The sequence below is a fragment of the Pyxicephalus adspersus genome, chromosome 2, assembly GCF_032062135.1.
Source record: "Pyxicephalus adspersus chromosome 2, UCB_Pads_2.0, whole genome shotgun sequence".
Classification (NCBI taxonomy): domain Eukaryota; kingdom Metazoa; phylum Chordata; class Amphibia; order Anura; family Pyxicephalidae; genus Pyxicephalus; species Pyxicephalus adspersus.
In genome coordinates, this window is record NC_092859.1 from 4,242,284 (window position 1) to 4,260,543 (window position 18,260).

The following is an 18,260-nucleotide window of genomic DNA, read 5'->3' on the forward strand; positions in this document are numbered from 1 at the left end:
CCAATGCTTAGCTCCTCTGGGAACTCTATAGAGACTGTTGGAAAACCATTCCAAGTGACTACCTCATGTAGTGTGAGTGTGTTTGTGTGTGTGAGACATCTCACCTACAATAGCTCAATAGAAAATGTTTCACTGCTGATTGCCACCCACTCTAAAATGTTCAAAATTCAGGTTCTTTAAAAACCAACACAACAATGCTGGCAAACAAGTGCTGTGTAAGAGGCCAGCCACTCTGAGAAGGAATGTTTGTTCCCCCAAAGGTCTCATCCTAGCTTAAGGTCTACAAAATACTTTTATTCAGGTAGTTCAGCAGGGACACAAATGTTTCCATCCAAAATTAATAGGTCTGCTTTGACCAGTGGAATTTGACCAGCAATATGCTGAGGTCTACCCTGTATTTTATGCTGGGCCATTTTTTCAAAACTCATAGAAATAATTTCACTGTAAAAGATAATGAAGCATAACATTTAACCACAACTGGACATTTGTATTGAGAAAGAATGGACCAAAATGTATTAAAATGTATTAATGATAACAAATTCAGAAACATTTGCTACAAGAATAAAAAGCAGATAATAAAACAGTCTAAAATTGGCCAGTGGTAGGACAGTTTCAGTTAGAGTTTTCCAAAACCCAGGTTAAGGTAGGCTGCTTTTATATTTCAATGTAAATTCAGAAATAAGTTTTCCAAAAGCATTGTTCAGGTCTTTATTCCTCAGGCTGTATATTATTGGATTTAGTAGTGGGGTGACTACAACATACAGTAATGACAGGTATTTTGTCATGTTGGATGACTGTCCTTTATTAGGTGCCAAATAAACACACATGAGGGTTCCATAATAGGTGGACACAACAGTCAGGTGGGAGCTGCATGTGGAGAAAACTTTCTGTCTGCCAGCAATTGTTGGGATTTTTAAAATGGTCGTTACAATATAAATATATGATACAATGACAATAAAAAATGGAATGACAAGGAAAGCCGCACCTATCAGTATTGATTCCAGTTGAACGATGGTGATATCAGAACAGGAGAGTTTAATGACTGGGAAAAGATCACAAAAAAAGTGGTCAATAATATTGGGGCCACAAAAGTGTAACTTTTCAATGTTTAAGATGTTATACAACACTGAAAATATGCTTTAAGCCCAACACAGGATGATCAATATCCAACACATACTATGATTCATTATTAAAGTGTAATGTAATGGTTTACAGATAGCCAAATATCTGTCATAGGCCATCACAGTCAGAAGAAGACACTCCAAGCCTCCCGAAATACAAAGAAAATACAACTGGGTAATGCAATTAGAAAATGAAATGACGGCCTCCTTTATCAAAATAGCATGGAGTGTGTTTGGAAGTGTGTCAGTTATTAGTAAGAGATCTGATAAAGCAAGCTGAGAGAGGAAGAAGTACATAGGAGAATGGAGGGATTTGCTGTAGGACACCAATGTGATGATCAGGAGGTTTCCGCACATTGTTACATTGCAAATGCAAAGGAAAAGAAAAAAGACTGAATACTGAATAGCTGGAGATGCCTGAAATCCTAAGAGATGGATTGTAGTGATACTGGTCAAGTTTTTATTATCCATAACCTGAAAACAAAAGATAAAATTGTTTGAATAATTTCAGACCAATTACTAAATTCAGTTTAGAAAGAAATGTTCCCAGTGGGATGGTTGACTTGTGGTTGACTAACTACAGTGTCAAATGCTGATCAAACGTGGTAAAAGTTAATGATAAATTTACATTCAACAAATAGAGAGGTGAGACTACCTATGATATGAACAATATGGCAGCCAACCTCGTAATGAGTCAGAGTATGAAAAAAGTAGAAAATCGGCACTTAAATTCTTTGCCAAAAATACCCTGCCTCTTTTCTACTTTTTTCATAATGAGAAATTTAGTTTAATAAAATCAACTGCATCTCTTCTTTTTAAACCTAATGTTCAGGTGCTAGGTTAAAAGAACTACTTGAAATTTTAACATCCTGTTTTTCTTTTTGAGTAGGTACTCTTTTCCACCTAAATTTTCACCATTGTGAATGATGTAGATCTTTGTGGATTCTAAACATCCAATAAAGTGTGACCATTTTTAAAGATATTCTTACCAATGTGGGGTATTTAAAGTTCTTTCTATTCAATAAGCTAAGTGAAAAGTCAAGGGTCTATTTTTAAATCTGACATCCACTAAACATTCTCTGCTGGAGGATATACCACGTCCATGTGTTTTTAATTGCCATGAATGTTTCTCCACTAAAGAATATTTGGTGAATTTCAGATTCATTACACTAATAATAGGTAAATGCCTAGGTAAACCTGCTCTGCCTTTTTAGTAACTCCTTCACAAAATATTGATTTTATACATAGTAGAAAATGCTCACCTATTTCTTTTATGAATGATCATCATTCATATCTCTGTTTGCAAACTGAATGTTTACTGAGTTTAAAAAAAAACAAAAAACATTAAACCATATTTTGCATATGCAGGGAATTTTTTGAAAAAAATATAAAACACTAGAAAGCTTCTTAAAAAATATTTACAGTGCTAATACGATTTTCTTTTTTTTTTTTAAAGCTTTCTTTTTTTCACTTTTCAGATACTAGTTTTTATAAAGTATTTAGCAAAGTGTAAAAATAGTAAATTCTTACCATGTTTTAAAGAGTCGATGAGAGCTACACATATCAGTGATCAAGATATCATCTCTCTACCCGTGAAGTCTTGTTTACTGAATGGTAAATGTTCTCATTATGACTGTGTCTTTTATAATGATGTGTGATGACTTATGTGGTCCCTAAGGAAATCTACACACCTAGTGATATTTTGAACTCATTACCATTGGCACTTAGGGTAATTATCTTTTTTACTGAATTTAATTAACCTTAAGCTTTGTGTAGTAAAAATGAAGATTTCTCACAATTTACTAATATAACTTTACAAGTTACACTAAATGTCAAGCCCATATCACAGCATTCATATCTATCTTTATCTTTATAAAATAGGGGTTGGAATTATGAGGTTAATGGAAATGTCTTTAATTAGTTTTTTTTTTTTTATATTTTATTGTAGCTAATTGATCTAACAAGATATGTTATGTTCATGGTGGTGACCATCTTGTTAGAGGAGCAATTAATTTTTTACTCATATCAAAACCTTCCTGCCCATTAAAGACTGATAATTGGATATTTGGTGTTGTACAATTTGGGAATCAGCAGGAGAATCAGTGGGAGCACAGATCCACAAAATGGATAAAACATATGCAGGGATATCCTTGCACTACTGATTCTCAGTTACAGCTGCTTCTTCAGCAAGGAGAACAATGGGCAAATTTGAATTTCCCGCACACGCGCCGACGTCATCACGCAGGGAAAAGCCGGCCGGCCTTTATTTCTCCGCCGGCAGGCTTCTCGTTTCAGAAGGCACCCGGCGCTGGACGAAGAAGGACGTGGGACAATCAGCGGGACCAGGTAAGAAGGAACACAAGATGCCGGCCGGCGGAACACAAGATGCCAGCCGGCATCTTACCGGTCCCGCTGGCACCCGACGCTGGAGAGGGAGATCGACGGACGACGATCGACGGAGGACGACACTGGAACACGACGCTGGATGAGCACAGCGGGACCAGGTAAGTGGGGATTTTAATGTACGAAAAATCTCCGGCTTAACAAAAATAGCAACTTTTTTTAGCCTGTACGAAGGTCGGGCTTAACGGTCGGGAGGTTAAAAATGTAAAGCACACTTAACCAGCATGGTAACCACAGCTTTCTGCAGTGATAGTTGTACATGATGCCAGCCACCCAGAGTTTAGAAAAAAATGTTTGTTACCACCACAGGTCTCAATCTAGCTTAAGGTATACAACATTCTTTTTTTTAGGTATTTTCAGCAGAAACACACGGTTTTCCATTACGTCTGCTTTGACTAGTAGATTTTGATCAGTAGAAATTAGTCTACCTGACTCATTTTGCAAACTCTTTGATGATAATGTAGTATAAAATGTACCAGCAACAGGACATGTAATAAGTAATAATGGGCCAAAATGAATTAGATATAAACAAAATTTCAAAGAGTTGTGCTGCAATGAGACTGCAGATGATACAACACGTGATAGATAATTATCTCATTGTATGTAGTTGAGTGGTTCTTGCCAAAATATAGAGTAGAACAGTAGTTGGAAAATTTTTTTTGTCATTGTAGAAAACTCCAACCCTATGTAAATCCTGTTTATTAATTTTAATAATAATATTAATAATAATAATAATAATAATAATAGTAACCCTATCTCTGCATAACACAACTGGTGGTATCAAACAAAATAAAATCTGAATCCCTTAAACCTGTTCCCCAAATTAATTGAGGGGTCTTCTGGGGAGCGTAATGGAATCTGGAAATTTTATTAGTGGGTTTCAAAATATTTGCCCTCATCTTACTGTACTCAGATCCACATGTGAAACATATAGGCATGCTATAGGCAGTATAAAAAGGAAGTGTAATTTAATTGACGAAAAGTTGTGGTTAACTCAAATTAGTGCTATTCCAACCTTAGATTTGAACTCCCAACTGGCTTGCCAGTCCCCATTTTCTACTGATGGATATGGCCAACTTAAGAAATAATGTTGGTGTAGCCATATAAAATTCAATATTAAAAAATGCATGGCTAGACAAAGGGCCAATTTCTGGGCTAATATAGGGAACGATAGAAGTAGTTTCTGCAAGTTCTATAGATTGCTTTAAGAAAAAGCTGAATGCTTATCTAGAAGCACAGAATATAAATCGGTATTAAAGCTTTAAAGTAAAGATAATAGAGAACGCTGAGCCAGGGAACATCCGATTGCCTCATGGAATCAGGAAGGAATTTTTTGCCCATGTTGAAACAAATTGTACCAGGGTTTTTTTTTTTTGCCTTTCTCTGGACCAACTATGTGTTATAGGGTTTTAGATGTTTATTTTCTTGGTAGTTGAACTTGATGGACTTATGTATTTTTCAACCTGACTTACTAAATGGCAGCCAAGGACCTCTAGCTTCTCCCCACACCAAATACTGCAAGCAAAATAGAAATGGTGACCACTCTAATAATAACTAATAATAAGATGCTCATGGAAAAGAGTGCACAGAACAGAATCAACAAAACCCTTGTTCCTACAAGTAACCTTAATATTTATTAGTAAATTCAAAAATACATTTTACAAAAGCATTTTTCAGGTCTTTATTCCTCAGGCTGTATATCATTGGATTTAGCAGCGGGGTGACTAAAACATACAGTAAAGAAAGGTATTTTGTCATGTTGGTTAGCTGTCCTTTAGTAGGTGCCAAATAAACACATATGAGGGTTCCATAATACGTGGACACAACGGTCAGGTGGGAGCTGCATGTGGAGAAAGCTTTCTGTCTGCCGGTAACAGATGGAATATTTAAAATGGTGATTATAATATAAACATATGATACAATGATAATAAAAAATGGAATAACAATAAAAATTACACATATAATTGTTGATTCTAGTTGAACGATTTTGGTATCAGAACAGGAGAGTTCAAGGAGTGGGTAAAGATCACAGAAAAAGTGGTCAATAATGTTGGGACCACAGAATTGTAATTTTTTAATGGTTAAAATGTTATAAAACACTGTTACTATGCTTAAAGTCCAACACAAAATAATAAATGCAAAACACAAATCACGATTCATCATTAAAGTGTAATGTAAGGGTTTACAGATAGCCAAATATCTGTCATATGCCATAACAGTCAGAAGAAGACACTCCAGGCCTCCCGACATACAAAGAAAATACAACTGTGTGATACAATCAGAGAATGAAATGATGGCTTCTTCTACCAAAGTAGCATTTAGTGCACCGGGAAGAGTGTCAATTACTAATAATATATCAGATACAGAGAGCTGGGAGAGGAAGAAGTACATAGGAGAATGGAGGGATTTACTGAAGAACACCAATGTGATGATCAGCAGGTTTCCACATATTGTCACATTACAAATGGAAAGGAAAAGGAAAAAGACTGAATATTGGATAGCTGGAGAGGCCTGGAATCCTAAGAGGTGGACTGTAGTGATACTGGTCCAGTTCTCATCCAGAACTTGAAAATATAACATGTTCAGACCAACTTCTGAATGCAGTTGATTAGAAAGGAAGGGAGCAAGAAAGAACGATAGGATGATTTTTCAATATTAATTAATATTAGGATATTTGCTTATTATAAGAGTCCCACCTTATATCTTCACCCAATGGAGTTGATTTCTTAGAGTACATGATGATTTCCTAAAGAGAATGTTTATCTTAGTGAAAGAGATATATATGTAATCATTCAATCATGTACAATGAACAATCCTATTTTTCTGTGCGAGTTTATATTAGAGATAGACAGAACTATCCACCGAGATAAAAGTTTATGAATATCATGCACATGGTGCTATGCATGTTTATGTACTATTAAGTGTTTTTCCGCACCTAAATAAATTGTTATAATTTGCTATATTACCACTAAACCCCCTTCTTTTCTTGGTGACTTCTACTCATGAGCATAAATACACTTCAACTGTTTATTTAGACATTTTTGTACAAAGAAAAGAAAGGAAAATATTTGAAACAATATTTACCAAACATATTAATTTTATTTTATTTTTTCCTGCTTTCATAGCAACATTTTACATTTTTAAAGCTAGTTTTATAAAAATATATACAGTATCTTCAAAGGTAAAGAATTGAGATTCTTACCATGTTTAAAAGATCCATTTGTAATTACATATAGCAACAAGCAGTGATTAAGATGAAATTTCCATGAACGTAAGGCTCTGTCTACTAACAGTAGACAGTAAATGTTCTGATTATGATAACGCTATCTTTTATAGACCAGTGTGAGGAATTATGTGGACCCAAAGGAAATCTAAACATTTAGCAAAATTTTAGTTTGACTCATTACTGATGGCACTCAGGGAATTGAAGCAGCATTTATAGTAGCAGAACCAAAATTTGATTTTTGTACTCTTTTTAGATGGATGTTAAGAAGGATAAAGTTGGATTTGCTTGGCACAGTCTTTTTCCCAGATAAGCAGATAGGGCTTCTTCATGTGGCAGATGAGGATGAAAATGGAATAATGTGTCCCTGGTCACGGCCGATGTAAATTAGCCGATCAATTTTTTTTTTAACATGTGCGATCTTCAGCAGTAGGGGTTAATAAACCTCCAGTGCCGGGGATCACACATCTTCTCAATGAATGCGGCTCAAGGCGACTGCATTCATTGAGAATATCCCCGGGACTAGAGGTTAATTAACCCCTAGTGCCCTGGGGAATGCAAACAGGAGGATTCCCTGCGAATCCTCCTGTTAAAATTTCCAAGATCTTCCGATAGTTTCGCAACCATCTGAAGTTTGAGGAAATTTTCGCAAGAATGCCAGAGGGATTCTCCCTCATCCCTATAGGGAAGGAAAAAAAACTGAAGAACAAAATCCTCAGGACCTGAAGCTCCCACTTCCATGGTTTCCAATTTTTTTTTCGGAAAAAATTATCATTTTAACTTTGAACATGCAAAAAATTTGCCTCCAAATGCCGATTGACCTATTTATTTTGTAATACACCACCACTAACACTGTCACCACTGCCACCAAAAAATGTAAAACTAAGACAGTGAATAAAAATTATGCCAATATTAATGCAAATCAGGTCATGGCCATTCTAACTTATCAGCCCTTTTTAACTGTTTGTCCCTATTTCATAAGTGGCAGGAGAATTGTTTGAAAACCAAAGTTTGTATTGAGCACAGCCTACCATTGGTATCAGAACAGGAGAGTTCAAGGAGTGGGTAAAGATCACAGAAAAAGTGGTCAATATTGTTGGGACCACAGAATTGTAATTTTTTAATGGTTAAGGTGTTATACAACACTGTTAGTATGCTTAATGTCCAACACAAAATAATCAATAAAAAGCACAAATCACGATTCATTATTAAAGTGTAATGCAAGGGTTTACAGATAGCCAAATATCTGTCATAAGCCATCACAGTCAGAAGAAGACACTCCAGGCCTCCAGAGATGGCAAGGAAAAACAATTGGGTGATACAATCGGACAATGAAATGATGGCTTCTTCTACCAAAATTGCATGGAGTGCATTAGGAAGGGTGTCAGTTATTAATAGGAGGTCTGATACAGCGAGCTGGGAGAGGAAGAAGTACATGGGAGAATGGAGGGATTTACTGAAGAACACCAATGTGATGATCAGGAGGTTTCCACATATTGTCACATTACAAATGGAAAGGAAGAGGAAAAAGACTGAATACTGGATAGCTGGTGAGGCCTGGAATCCTAAGAGGTGGACTGTAGTGATACTGGTCCAGTTGTTCTCATCCAGAACCTGAAAGTATAACATGTTCAGACCAACTTCTGAATGCAGCTTATTAGAAAGGAAAGGAAGGTAGGATGATTTCCAATAAGGATATTTGGTGATTATAGGGTTTTTACAATACATCTTCACACAATGGGGTCTATATACTAGAATACATTTTGACTTCCTAAAGAGAGAATGTTCATTTAGCTTAGTGAATGATATATATATTTTATCATCCAGTCATGCACAATGAACATTCCTATTTTTTTGTGCAACCGATTTACCTTAATGGATTGAAAGGAGTAGATAATATTCAACTACTTGTTTATTTGTAGAGTAGGAATTCCTGGCCTCTAAAGCAGAATCAGTCACCAAGAAAAGGGAGCTTAGTGACAATTTAACAAATAATAAATTTTTTTTAATGATTTTCATTGCATTTTTTTTCAAAATAAACAAATACATATTCAAAACGCAAGACAACATACAAAATTACAGTGGGATACACAGCACATTCTACAAAGTAAGTAAGGTCCAGACTAAACTAAACCACGATCCAGAGGCATGGTATAATGTCTTTAGTACAAACTCGCTCCTCAGGGCGAGTTTCAGAGTACATAAACACGTGTAAACTCAATAATACACAATTCCCTAGTGCATTTCCAACACAACTGAAAGCTTCCTTTTCATTAGAACAGGTACCCCCAGATATGGAAGAACCTAGGGTCTCCAAAGGAATGTTGATCATTCAGCTCAAAGTTTCTAGGGTACCAGCTAGGGAGTGGGCAGGAAGGAAAAGAAAAAAGGGGGAGACCTGAGCCAAGGCGCAGGAAGCAAGCTTGTGGCATTGGGTAATATCCAACCAAAGACTGGTGGATACGCTAAATTAGACATCAAGTAGACAGGTATTGAATACTCAGGGAGATGGAAGGACATCCAAGTCCACACTTTTTAAAAGCTTTTCATTTTATCCTGCAGCTTGGCCAGTTATAACTTTTTTTTATTTTATTATAATTTAGGAACAAGGAATCACTTAATAGTACATAAACATGCATAATGCCATATCTAGGCTAGTAATTATGTGCACAATTCATATTGATTCTGTATCATTTTAGTACAAAAAGGCAATCTAAGTGCCCAACGCATTTCACTATTCAGCTTCATCAGGGGAGGTAGAGATTCACAGGCCACATAACGAAGATTCTAGAGATTACATTACATCAACAAGTTACAGAATTTCAATTTGCATAAATGGTAACAGGTAACGTTATTTGGAAGTACATACAGCTTAATTGCTAAGAAAAGAGACTTATGTTTAATGATGCAGACTAGTAGTTATGATGGGATATCAGCCAAGAATTTTTCGAAGAGGACTCTTGCTGAGAGTCCAAGTATCAATCCTAAAAAAATGGGTTCCCTACTGGGATGGGTGACAAGTGTGGAGATTAGATTTCAGGGACTGTATTAGGCAGTAAGAATAGAAGCCAATAATAAAATTAGCCACATTTATATGTTAATAAAAGATAGACCTGCTTTTAAAATATGTGGATTATATATTCAAATATATGAGATAATTATGGTGGATATTGCAAATAAAGCAAAATACAATGACATATGCAATAAATAAGAGGAGAAATATAATGCTAAATAAATGGGCTTGTAGTTTAAATTACCCAACTTTAGTAAAAATTTTTGCTGTTTAGACAGTGTTAAAATGTTTAGACAGAGTTAAAGATAGAAGTATCCAACTAGATATTGTTAAGAATATCTTACACATGGTTTAAGCATTTTTATGTACTATTAGGGATTTTTTATCTTAAATAAATTGTTATATTTTTGTTAAATTGCCACTAAACCCTTACTTTTCTTGTTGAACACAAATGCATTTATTTTACCTACTACAATGTCTCTCTTTACACATATTCATTTTAAATACCAAAACATATGCAGAGACATTTTTGAAAAAGGAAAGGAAGGAGCATATTATATATTCATATTTATATATTTTATATATTGAAACAATATTTACTATGCATGTTCATTTTTATTTTATTTTTTCTCTGCTTTCATAGTAAATTTTTAAAATATTTTAAAGTTAGTTTTTTTTTTAACATATTTATCTTCAAAGTGAAAGACATTAGATTCTTACCATGTTTAAAAAAACTGTTGGGAATTCCATATAGCATCAAGCAGTGATCAAGATGAGATCCCCATAAACGTAAAGCTTTGGCTACTAAAGGGGGAACTTTCTGATTATGACAACGATGTCTTTTAAAAGCCAGTGTAATAAATTATGTGGACCCAAAGGAAATCTGAACATTTAGCAATATTTTCATTTGACTCATTACTGATGGCACGCAGGGAATTTATTTAGAGATATCTAATTTAGTCTTTGAAAAAATGATCTTAGCCAATATTTAATTAAAGCAAATGAAAGCATGAATACTAGATCTAGTAGTGGTTAGTTACATTGAACCAGCCTTGTTTTGTAATATTGAAGACTGTCCATCCAAGGAGCTTTTTCATTTCTAATGAATGTTAAGCCAATACCCCAGCAGACCCACACAGACCACCCTAATCCAATTACCAATAAATGGTGAGGAACATGATGGGAATTGAAAGTTGTGAAAGCTTCCTTTTCCAATAATACAATCCAATCATCATAGTGGCATGGAGCCTTGGACTTTTGTTGATTGTTTTAGTTATGTGGATTGTTGATAAATTATAGGGTTAGATGGATTAAAATGGCATTATATACGGGTGAGCGTTAGAAATGGGCAAAACTGCCCTTTTTTTATTTAAAAACAACTTCCCAATACAAAAGTTGACTTTAATGATTGATTGTATTGAAGTCTATACCAGGTATCTTTTTATATTATTATATAGTATTGTCACCAAATTTTCTGAGAGGTTAAGGGGACCAGGGGAAACCTTTGGTATGACATTTTCTTGTAAGTATACCCAGAAAAGTCATTAAAGTCATCAGAGGTTATTTTGCACTGGGATTTAGTTTTTTTATCATTATATTCCAATTATTTGTTGTCACACCTTAAAAAAGCAACATTTGTAGCTCCTTATGGGTATTCAATTTGACTTGCTTTATTTAAGGGATAATATGAGAAACATACTGGTGACAGCTTAAGTGAAACAATGTAACAATTTAATTGAAAAATCATGTAAGTAATTTAAACATGCTGGTTGGAATACTCTCAAGCTCTAGGTTTATAAAAAAACCTGCCTAATGTCCCCTACTTCTAGGAATAGAGCCTGAAGGCAAATATATGGCCCCCTATGCCCATTTCTGGCCCCCTGGAATCTGACTGGCCAACCTCAATAGTTAATTTTTACAGTTAAATTTGACCTGTCATTGATAGTGACAGTTGAAGGCCTTCACCACAAGTTAAGGTATGGCTGTTCCTGTATGACAGAGCAGACAATTTTTTTTACTTTTTTTCCTCTACATCCAGCTGCTATGATAGAGAATGTCACTGCTCCCATGGGGACAATACCTGGACCTTTCAACCAATTGCTAGGATAGATTACTGCCACATTTTCAGTCAATGACTAACAGTACAATAATACCACAAAATTGAATAGTTGAAAAACAAAATTTATTAATTTAAAAGCAAATAAATATAATCACACAAATACAAAATAGTAACCATTTAAAAGTGGTACCAAAAAATCATGAACACATAAATACAATAGTGGTAGCCATTTTCAATCGGTGACACATTTCATGGAACCAAACTTCTTCATCAGACTGTATATTAAGGCTCAAAATGTCTAGTCAAACTATATACAAATAAGAAACAACAATACATCAACATAAAATTCTTTATCAATAAAGATTTAACATATTCAGAAATCTCAGTTAAAAAAACAAAAAAACATAATGTTTAATAATGACACCTACTAATCTATCAAGTCCTTCAAGTGCCAACCATTCAGGAAAATACATTTTCGTAGGTGTTTTTTAAGCAAAAAATCCAAGAAGAAAAGAGTGGCCAATGCATATACCAAAAAATCCTCTCCCTAATATTTTATCATGTAGTCATGTATGTGATTATGGTTCAAAAAACTACTTTAGGATACTTGTACTGTTGGGTATGATATTTATGAGTAAGTGGAACCTTATATAATGTAACAAGTACGGATGAGCGAGAATGCCTCGGACATTCTCGCAAACATTTCCCTAAAATTCTAATGAGTATGCGAAATTTCAGCAAACCAATTTTGCGGACCCATTGGAGGATCAAGGAAATCATTACAGAAGGAAAACTGCAGATGCATTCATAAATGCGGCTCGGGAATCCTCCTGTGCGCAATCCCTGGGCACTAGAGGGAAAATGAGGGCAAGCCCTCATTTAACCTCTAGTGCCCGGGGATCGCACACAGGAGGATTCCCAGGGCTGCATTTATGAATGCAGCCGTGGTACTCCTCCTGTCAGTGTGGGTCCCACAGCTGTGCTCATCAATAAATGCAGCCCTGGGAATCCCACGGCTGCATTCATTAATGAGCGGCGGTACTCACACTGTCAGGGCGAGTCCCGCGGCTGTGCTCGTCAATGAATGCAGCCGTAGGAATCATCACAGGATAATTCCCACGGCTGCATTCATTCATGATGAGCACAGCCACGGGACTCCTGTGTTCTTGGATGGAGAACCTCTATTCAAAACACATACGACAGGGCTGCAAGAGCAATCAGGGGAGCGGAGCTGTCATTTCCGCTCTCCTGATTGCTCTTGCAGGTCCTAAAAAATTTGATCTTGACGGGCGAATTTACACAGGCCGTTCTCGCCTACATGACGGCCCCATTCGCCGTGTGATTGAATTTTTAATTTTTGCTCACTCATCTCTAGTAACAAGGCCTCAGCCTTAAAGACAATATATTATTTCACAACCCTTATTTATTACCAGCCTTTTGTAGGCTTCCAGCATCTTTATTTATATGATCTTTGGTTAATGGGTTCCCAACACAGCTGAAAGCTGGCTACAAAAGAGCAAAAAACCTGTCCTCGCGGGCCATATACAGAGCAAGATTTTTATATTTGAATTTTTGTAAACCATACTTTTCTACATTTATAGCTGTGTGCATATCTCGGCCCTTAAGAACTGGAATAAGACAGCTCATCTCTGCCTTTCACTCATATGCACTTTGCAAGCACTGCAGTATATGTTGATTTGCTGATGAGCTGCTTTTTGTACAGTATCAAAACATGTTGACAAGAGGAAGACACAAAGGAGCCTTTTTCTTACATATTTGATCCCTGATTAACCAGATCCTGCAGAAAGCGACACTTAAACTTGGTCATCTTGTCTATATTAGTGTAGCTTTGGCTAATTCCTTGAGTGTGCTTTTAGTTCTTAATTTCTCCTGCCAGCCCTGATTTAATCTGAGCCCTCCCCTTTTGCTTCCTGGACCAACCACTGGCCTCCTCTGTTTGAATTCTTTCCTGCCCACAAGCTATTTTACTCCCTTGGACCATCTGCTTTCTCGTTTTTGTCTTGTACCAGGATTCTCCCTCCAGTCCTTGACATCGTCTCAGGTCCTTGTCCTTCCATCTGGCTCTGTCCACCCAGTGGGTTCCCCGGATGTCAATGTGTGCCCTCCCCAGGCTCAATCCTTTGATTATTTAAGTTCTGAGGCAACTGATGTAACTACCCCCCAGACTTGTCTATAGATAAAGATTATTGAGATTGATTAATTGAGATTAAGGGCACTGGAACCTGGGAAGCAACGGTACATTTACACTTTTCTGTTTCCCCAACTGCCGGTGGTATTTTAAGATGTAGTAATCGAACATCCTACACCCATCCCTTCCATCCCCTATGGACTTTCTATACACAACTCTAAGTTCAAAGCTTTTTGCTACAAAGAAGTTGGTATTGAGGATAATATAAAATGATATAATTATTATTGAATAATAAAATTCCTCTGTAAGATAAACATAATGGCGTACTAGTGGATTGATATTTAGGTACTAAAGGTGAAATGATTCCCTCAGGAAGGATATTGCCAACCCCAGATGAGTGTGTATATGGCAAAGATAGACAAGCGCGTTTTTTGGCAAACAAGATACTGTATTCAGTAAAACATTCTCATAGAATACAAATACAAATCATAACAAAGTGAGGATCTCATTTATAAAGATCCAATCCTCGATGAACTAAGTTGGCACTAGACATAGACAACCTACTTAATGTACACACAGGGTTAGCCATGAAGAAACCGCAAGTAAAGTTGGCAGAGTCGCATACGTGCAGCCAGTATACCTGATGTGTTTCACCCAACGAGGGCTTCCTCAGGGATTGTTGCACACTAGCGGAGTAGTAGCATATACTGGAGGCTGTGTGAATGTTTGTAAAACATAAATTAAAATTAACAATTAAAAAGAAAAGACACAGGCATAATTTACATATAATACCAGATCCTGAAGACGACTTAAGTGATAGCTAGTTACATATATAGACCAAAAACTACAAATTGTTTCATTATTCATTATTATGCTTATAAAGTGCCTTAATAATTCCTAGAACACTGTCACATTTAGCCATGTATATTCGTAGTCAAGTATCCGGTTATATAAGGTTTGCTTATTGATATATCACATTTAACATATGTAGAAATATCTGATTATATATATATATATATATATATATATAATGGGGTACAGTGAAATAAATCTAAATGATACAACTTACATTTACCGGGAAAGAATTTACATCCATGTAGGTTTGAGGGTAGCCCACTCAATGTAGTAGGAGGAAAGGGTAGACCAGGTAAAGGTAAAGTTAATATACGGCTAACACTGTGTGTGCATTAAGTAGGTTGTCTATGTCTAGTACCAATTTAGCTGGCCGAGGATTGGATCTTTTTATATGAGATCTTTACTTTGTTACGATTTGTATTTGTATTCTATAAGAATCTATCACTGAATACAGTACAACTATATTGTGTCACACTTACCACCTCAGTAAAGCACAGACACATCTCTCCTGCGCATGCGGGCAGTTCTGACGCTGGGTGTGCCTCTGTTTCCTAGCTTTATCGATTGCATCCAATCCACTGGCCAAACGGAAAATAGCCTCTTACCATCTTGGCTATTTAGCTAACTCACACACTGCACTTGTGTTTGTGCAACGTGTCCCCATTGTGCTGAGCCCCCAGTTCTGTTGAACTAGTTCCTGTTCACCTGTGGTTTAACCAGCATTTTCCAGTTCCTGTGTTAACCCCTTGTTGGCCACTCTGTTGGATCCAAGCCAACTTCCCTGTGCTGTTCCAGTGTTCCTGTCTGTCTGTGGATATCCCTGCATCACCTGTGCCTCCTGTTGCATCCAAAGTCTCCTGTGTTCCCTGTGCATGCTGTTGCCCCTGTGTAACTGGTGTCTGTCTCCTGGAGTAATTGTCCCCTGGCTTTGTGACTGAACTCTCTTGCTTGCTGCCTGCCTTGACCCCAACCTTCGTTGACTATCCTTCTGCTTTGTGATTTGGAACAGTGATTTGCCCACCTTGGTGTGCCCAAGGACCGCAACCTAGCAGTAACCAGCAGCGGAACATCCTCACCATTAGCGGCTCTGGAGAAAACCTGGTTACTGCTTAGACTCTGCACCTTGGCCCTTCTCAGGGCTCACACCAGCTCCGTGCAAGCTGTAGTGCCCCTAATGGCCCTGTCTCTCCCTTCATGACATATTGTTTGCCAGAAAACCCTGCTTGTCTATTTCTTTGCCAAATTCCTCCGAAAGTTTTAAGGCGGTTATCAGCAAATAAATGATACAGAACAATTGTGTTTAACAATTATATTATACACAGACACATACAAACAGGAGAAAAGTTGGATAACATAAGAACAAATACAAAACAAAAACCACTATTATGACAGTATTACAGTAAGGACTTATTGTGTATGATGCAGACAGTAGCTGCCACCCCGCTGTTCCTTGCTCTTGTGTTCATAACCTTTCTCACCCCTGGGTCTCTGTCTATGTGAGTCTCTCTAATATTACAAACATACACATTTTGATTATTAATATTTGTCCAGAACAGAAAATCTTTCTACACCTTAACATTTAAGAGTTTTGGAGAATTTACCAATAGATCTTTTTTTGTATGTTGTTATTGTACTAAAGTAACAAAAAGTTAAGAAGCTTTCCCATAGCTTTTTTAAAATCTTTATTCCTCAGGCTGTATATAATTGGATTCATCACTGGGGTGACCACAGTATAAAGCAATGAAAGAAATTTAGCCACATTCCATGACTGCCCTTCACTAGGAACCAAATATACACAAAATAGGGTGCCGTAATAGATGGATACAACAGTCAGGTGGGAGCTGCATGTTGAGAAAGCTTTCTTTCTCCCACTGATGGAAGGAATTTTAAAAATGGTGATGATAATATAAATATATGATACAATAATAGTACAGAATGGTATGCAAATCACAATAGCAATCATTGACTTCAAAACTATTTCAACCAAGGTTGTATCTGAGCAGGAAAGCTCTAGGATTGGGTCAAAATCACAGAAAAAATGGTCAATCATATTGGGACCACAAAATTGTAATTGGGATAAAGTTAAAATATTAATAAAAACTATAAAAATGCTCAAAACCCAACATAAAATAACAGTTATGCAACAAAATTGGCGACTGATAATTAAAGTATAATGTAATGGTTTACAGATGGCCAAATATCTGTCATAGGACATCAAAGTCAGAAGAAGACACTCCAACATTCCAGCAACACCAAACAAATAAAACTGGGTGATACAATCGGAAAACGATATGGTGGCCTTTTCCATTAATACAACATGGAGCATGTTAGGAAGAATGTCTGTTATAAGTAGGATGTCCGATACAGAGAGCTGGGAGAGGAAGAAGTACATGGGAGAATGGAGGGATTTGCTTTACGAGACAAATGTGATGATCAGGAGGTTTCCACATATTGTAACAAAATAAATCATGAAGAAAAGAAAAAAGATGAAATATTTTATACTTTGAGGAGACTGAAATCCTAAGAGAAGGACTGTAGCAATTCTGGTCACATTTCTTTGATGCATACCCTGTAAAATATAATATTAATATGGAAAAAATGGCAGCAAGACTGAAACTTCCAATGAATTATTTTTTTTTAACTTACTGTTTACTTTGATGAGCCTGAAATCCTTTCTGAGAGAGGTGGGCTGCGGTAAATCGGGTTACACTATTCTCATCCATAACTTGAAAGCAGACCATTAACTTGCATGACGTGTCTATGCCCATGTGCTGGAAATAGCTTGAAGAAAAAGCCTTCGATTAAACAATAAAGAAACCACATCTGTTCACACAGTATGCAATAGGGAAAAAATATAAAACATTTATATGAAAATCCAAATAGTTAAATGTACCGAAATTCAGAAAAATACAATGCATTATATACGATGAGGCACTGCAGTTTTTATTCATGGAACCAAAGCTAAAATTAACATTTATTGTGTTAGCTAATTCATATTGACCAGGGATTCCAAACTAAGTCTTATATAACCTTTTAAAAAATACTTACAGCATTTTGAAAATATAGATAATATTTATTTACAGAGTGCATTGAATTTGGAATTGTTTTAAATCCATGGTATGTGTCCAATATTATAGAATTGTCCTAATGAACTGGATATTATTTCTTTTATAGACTAGAAGAATAAATGGTATGAAACAGTTGGGAATAATAAATGTGTATTGTATTTCTTTGGGATTCATTATCAATACAGGAAACAATTATTCATAATCATTTCCAAAAATACAACTCTTCTAAACTATCTATTGGCAATGAATCAAATTTTCTGAAAAGTAAAACATAAATGTACGTTGGCATAAAACTTGCAAAAAAATAAAACTTGCATAAAAGTTTTTTTACAATTGACATAGTCTAATAGCATATATATTATATATATA

General features: G+C 36.1%; 3 protein-coding genes across 3 annotated transcripts; all 3 read right to left on the reverse strand.

Moving 5' to 3' along the window:
• Positions 1-638: 638 nt before the first annotated feature.
• LOC140322203 (olfactory receptor 1468-like) lies at positions 639-1,478 on the reverse strand. Its single transcript, XM_072398805.1, is given in 1 exon segment — positions 639-1,478. A coding segment is annotated over 1 exon segment (840 nt).
• A 3,672-nt stretch (positions 1,479-5,150) lies between these two features.
• Positions 5,151-6,104, reverse strand: LOC140322205 (olfactory receptor 10A7-like). Its single transcript, XM_072398806.1, has one exon. It carries the CDS (start codon positions 6,102-6,104, stop codon positions 5,151-5,153), a length of 954 nt encoding a protein of 317 aa, XP_072254907.1.
• A 10,352-nt stretch (positions 6,105-16,456) lies between these two features.
• On the reverse strand, positions 16,457-17,389 carry LOC140322206 (olfactory receptor 1M1-like). Its single transcript, XM_072398807.1, is given in 1 exon segment — positions 16,457-17,389. A coding segment is annotated over 1 exon segment (933 nt).
• Positions 17,390-18,260: the final 871 nt, after the last annotated feature.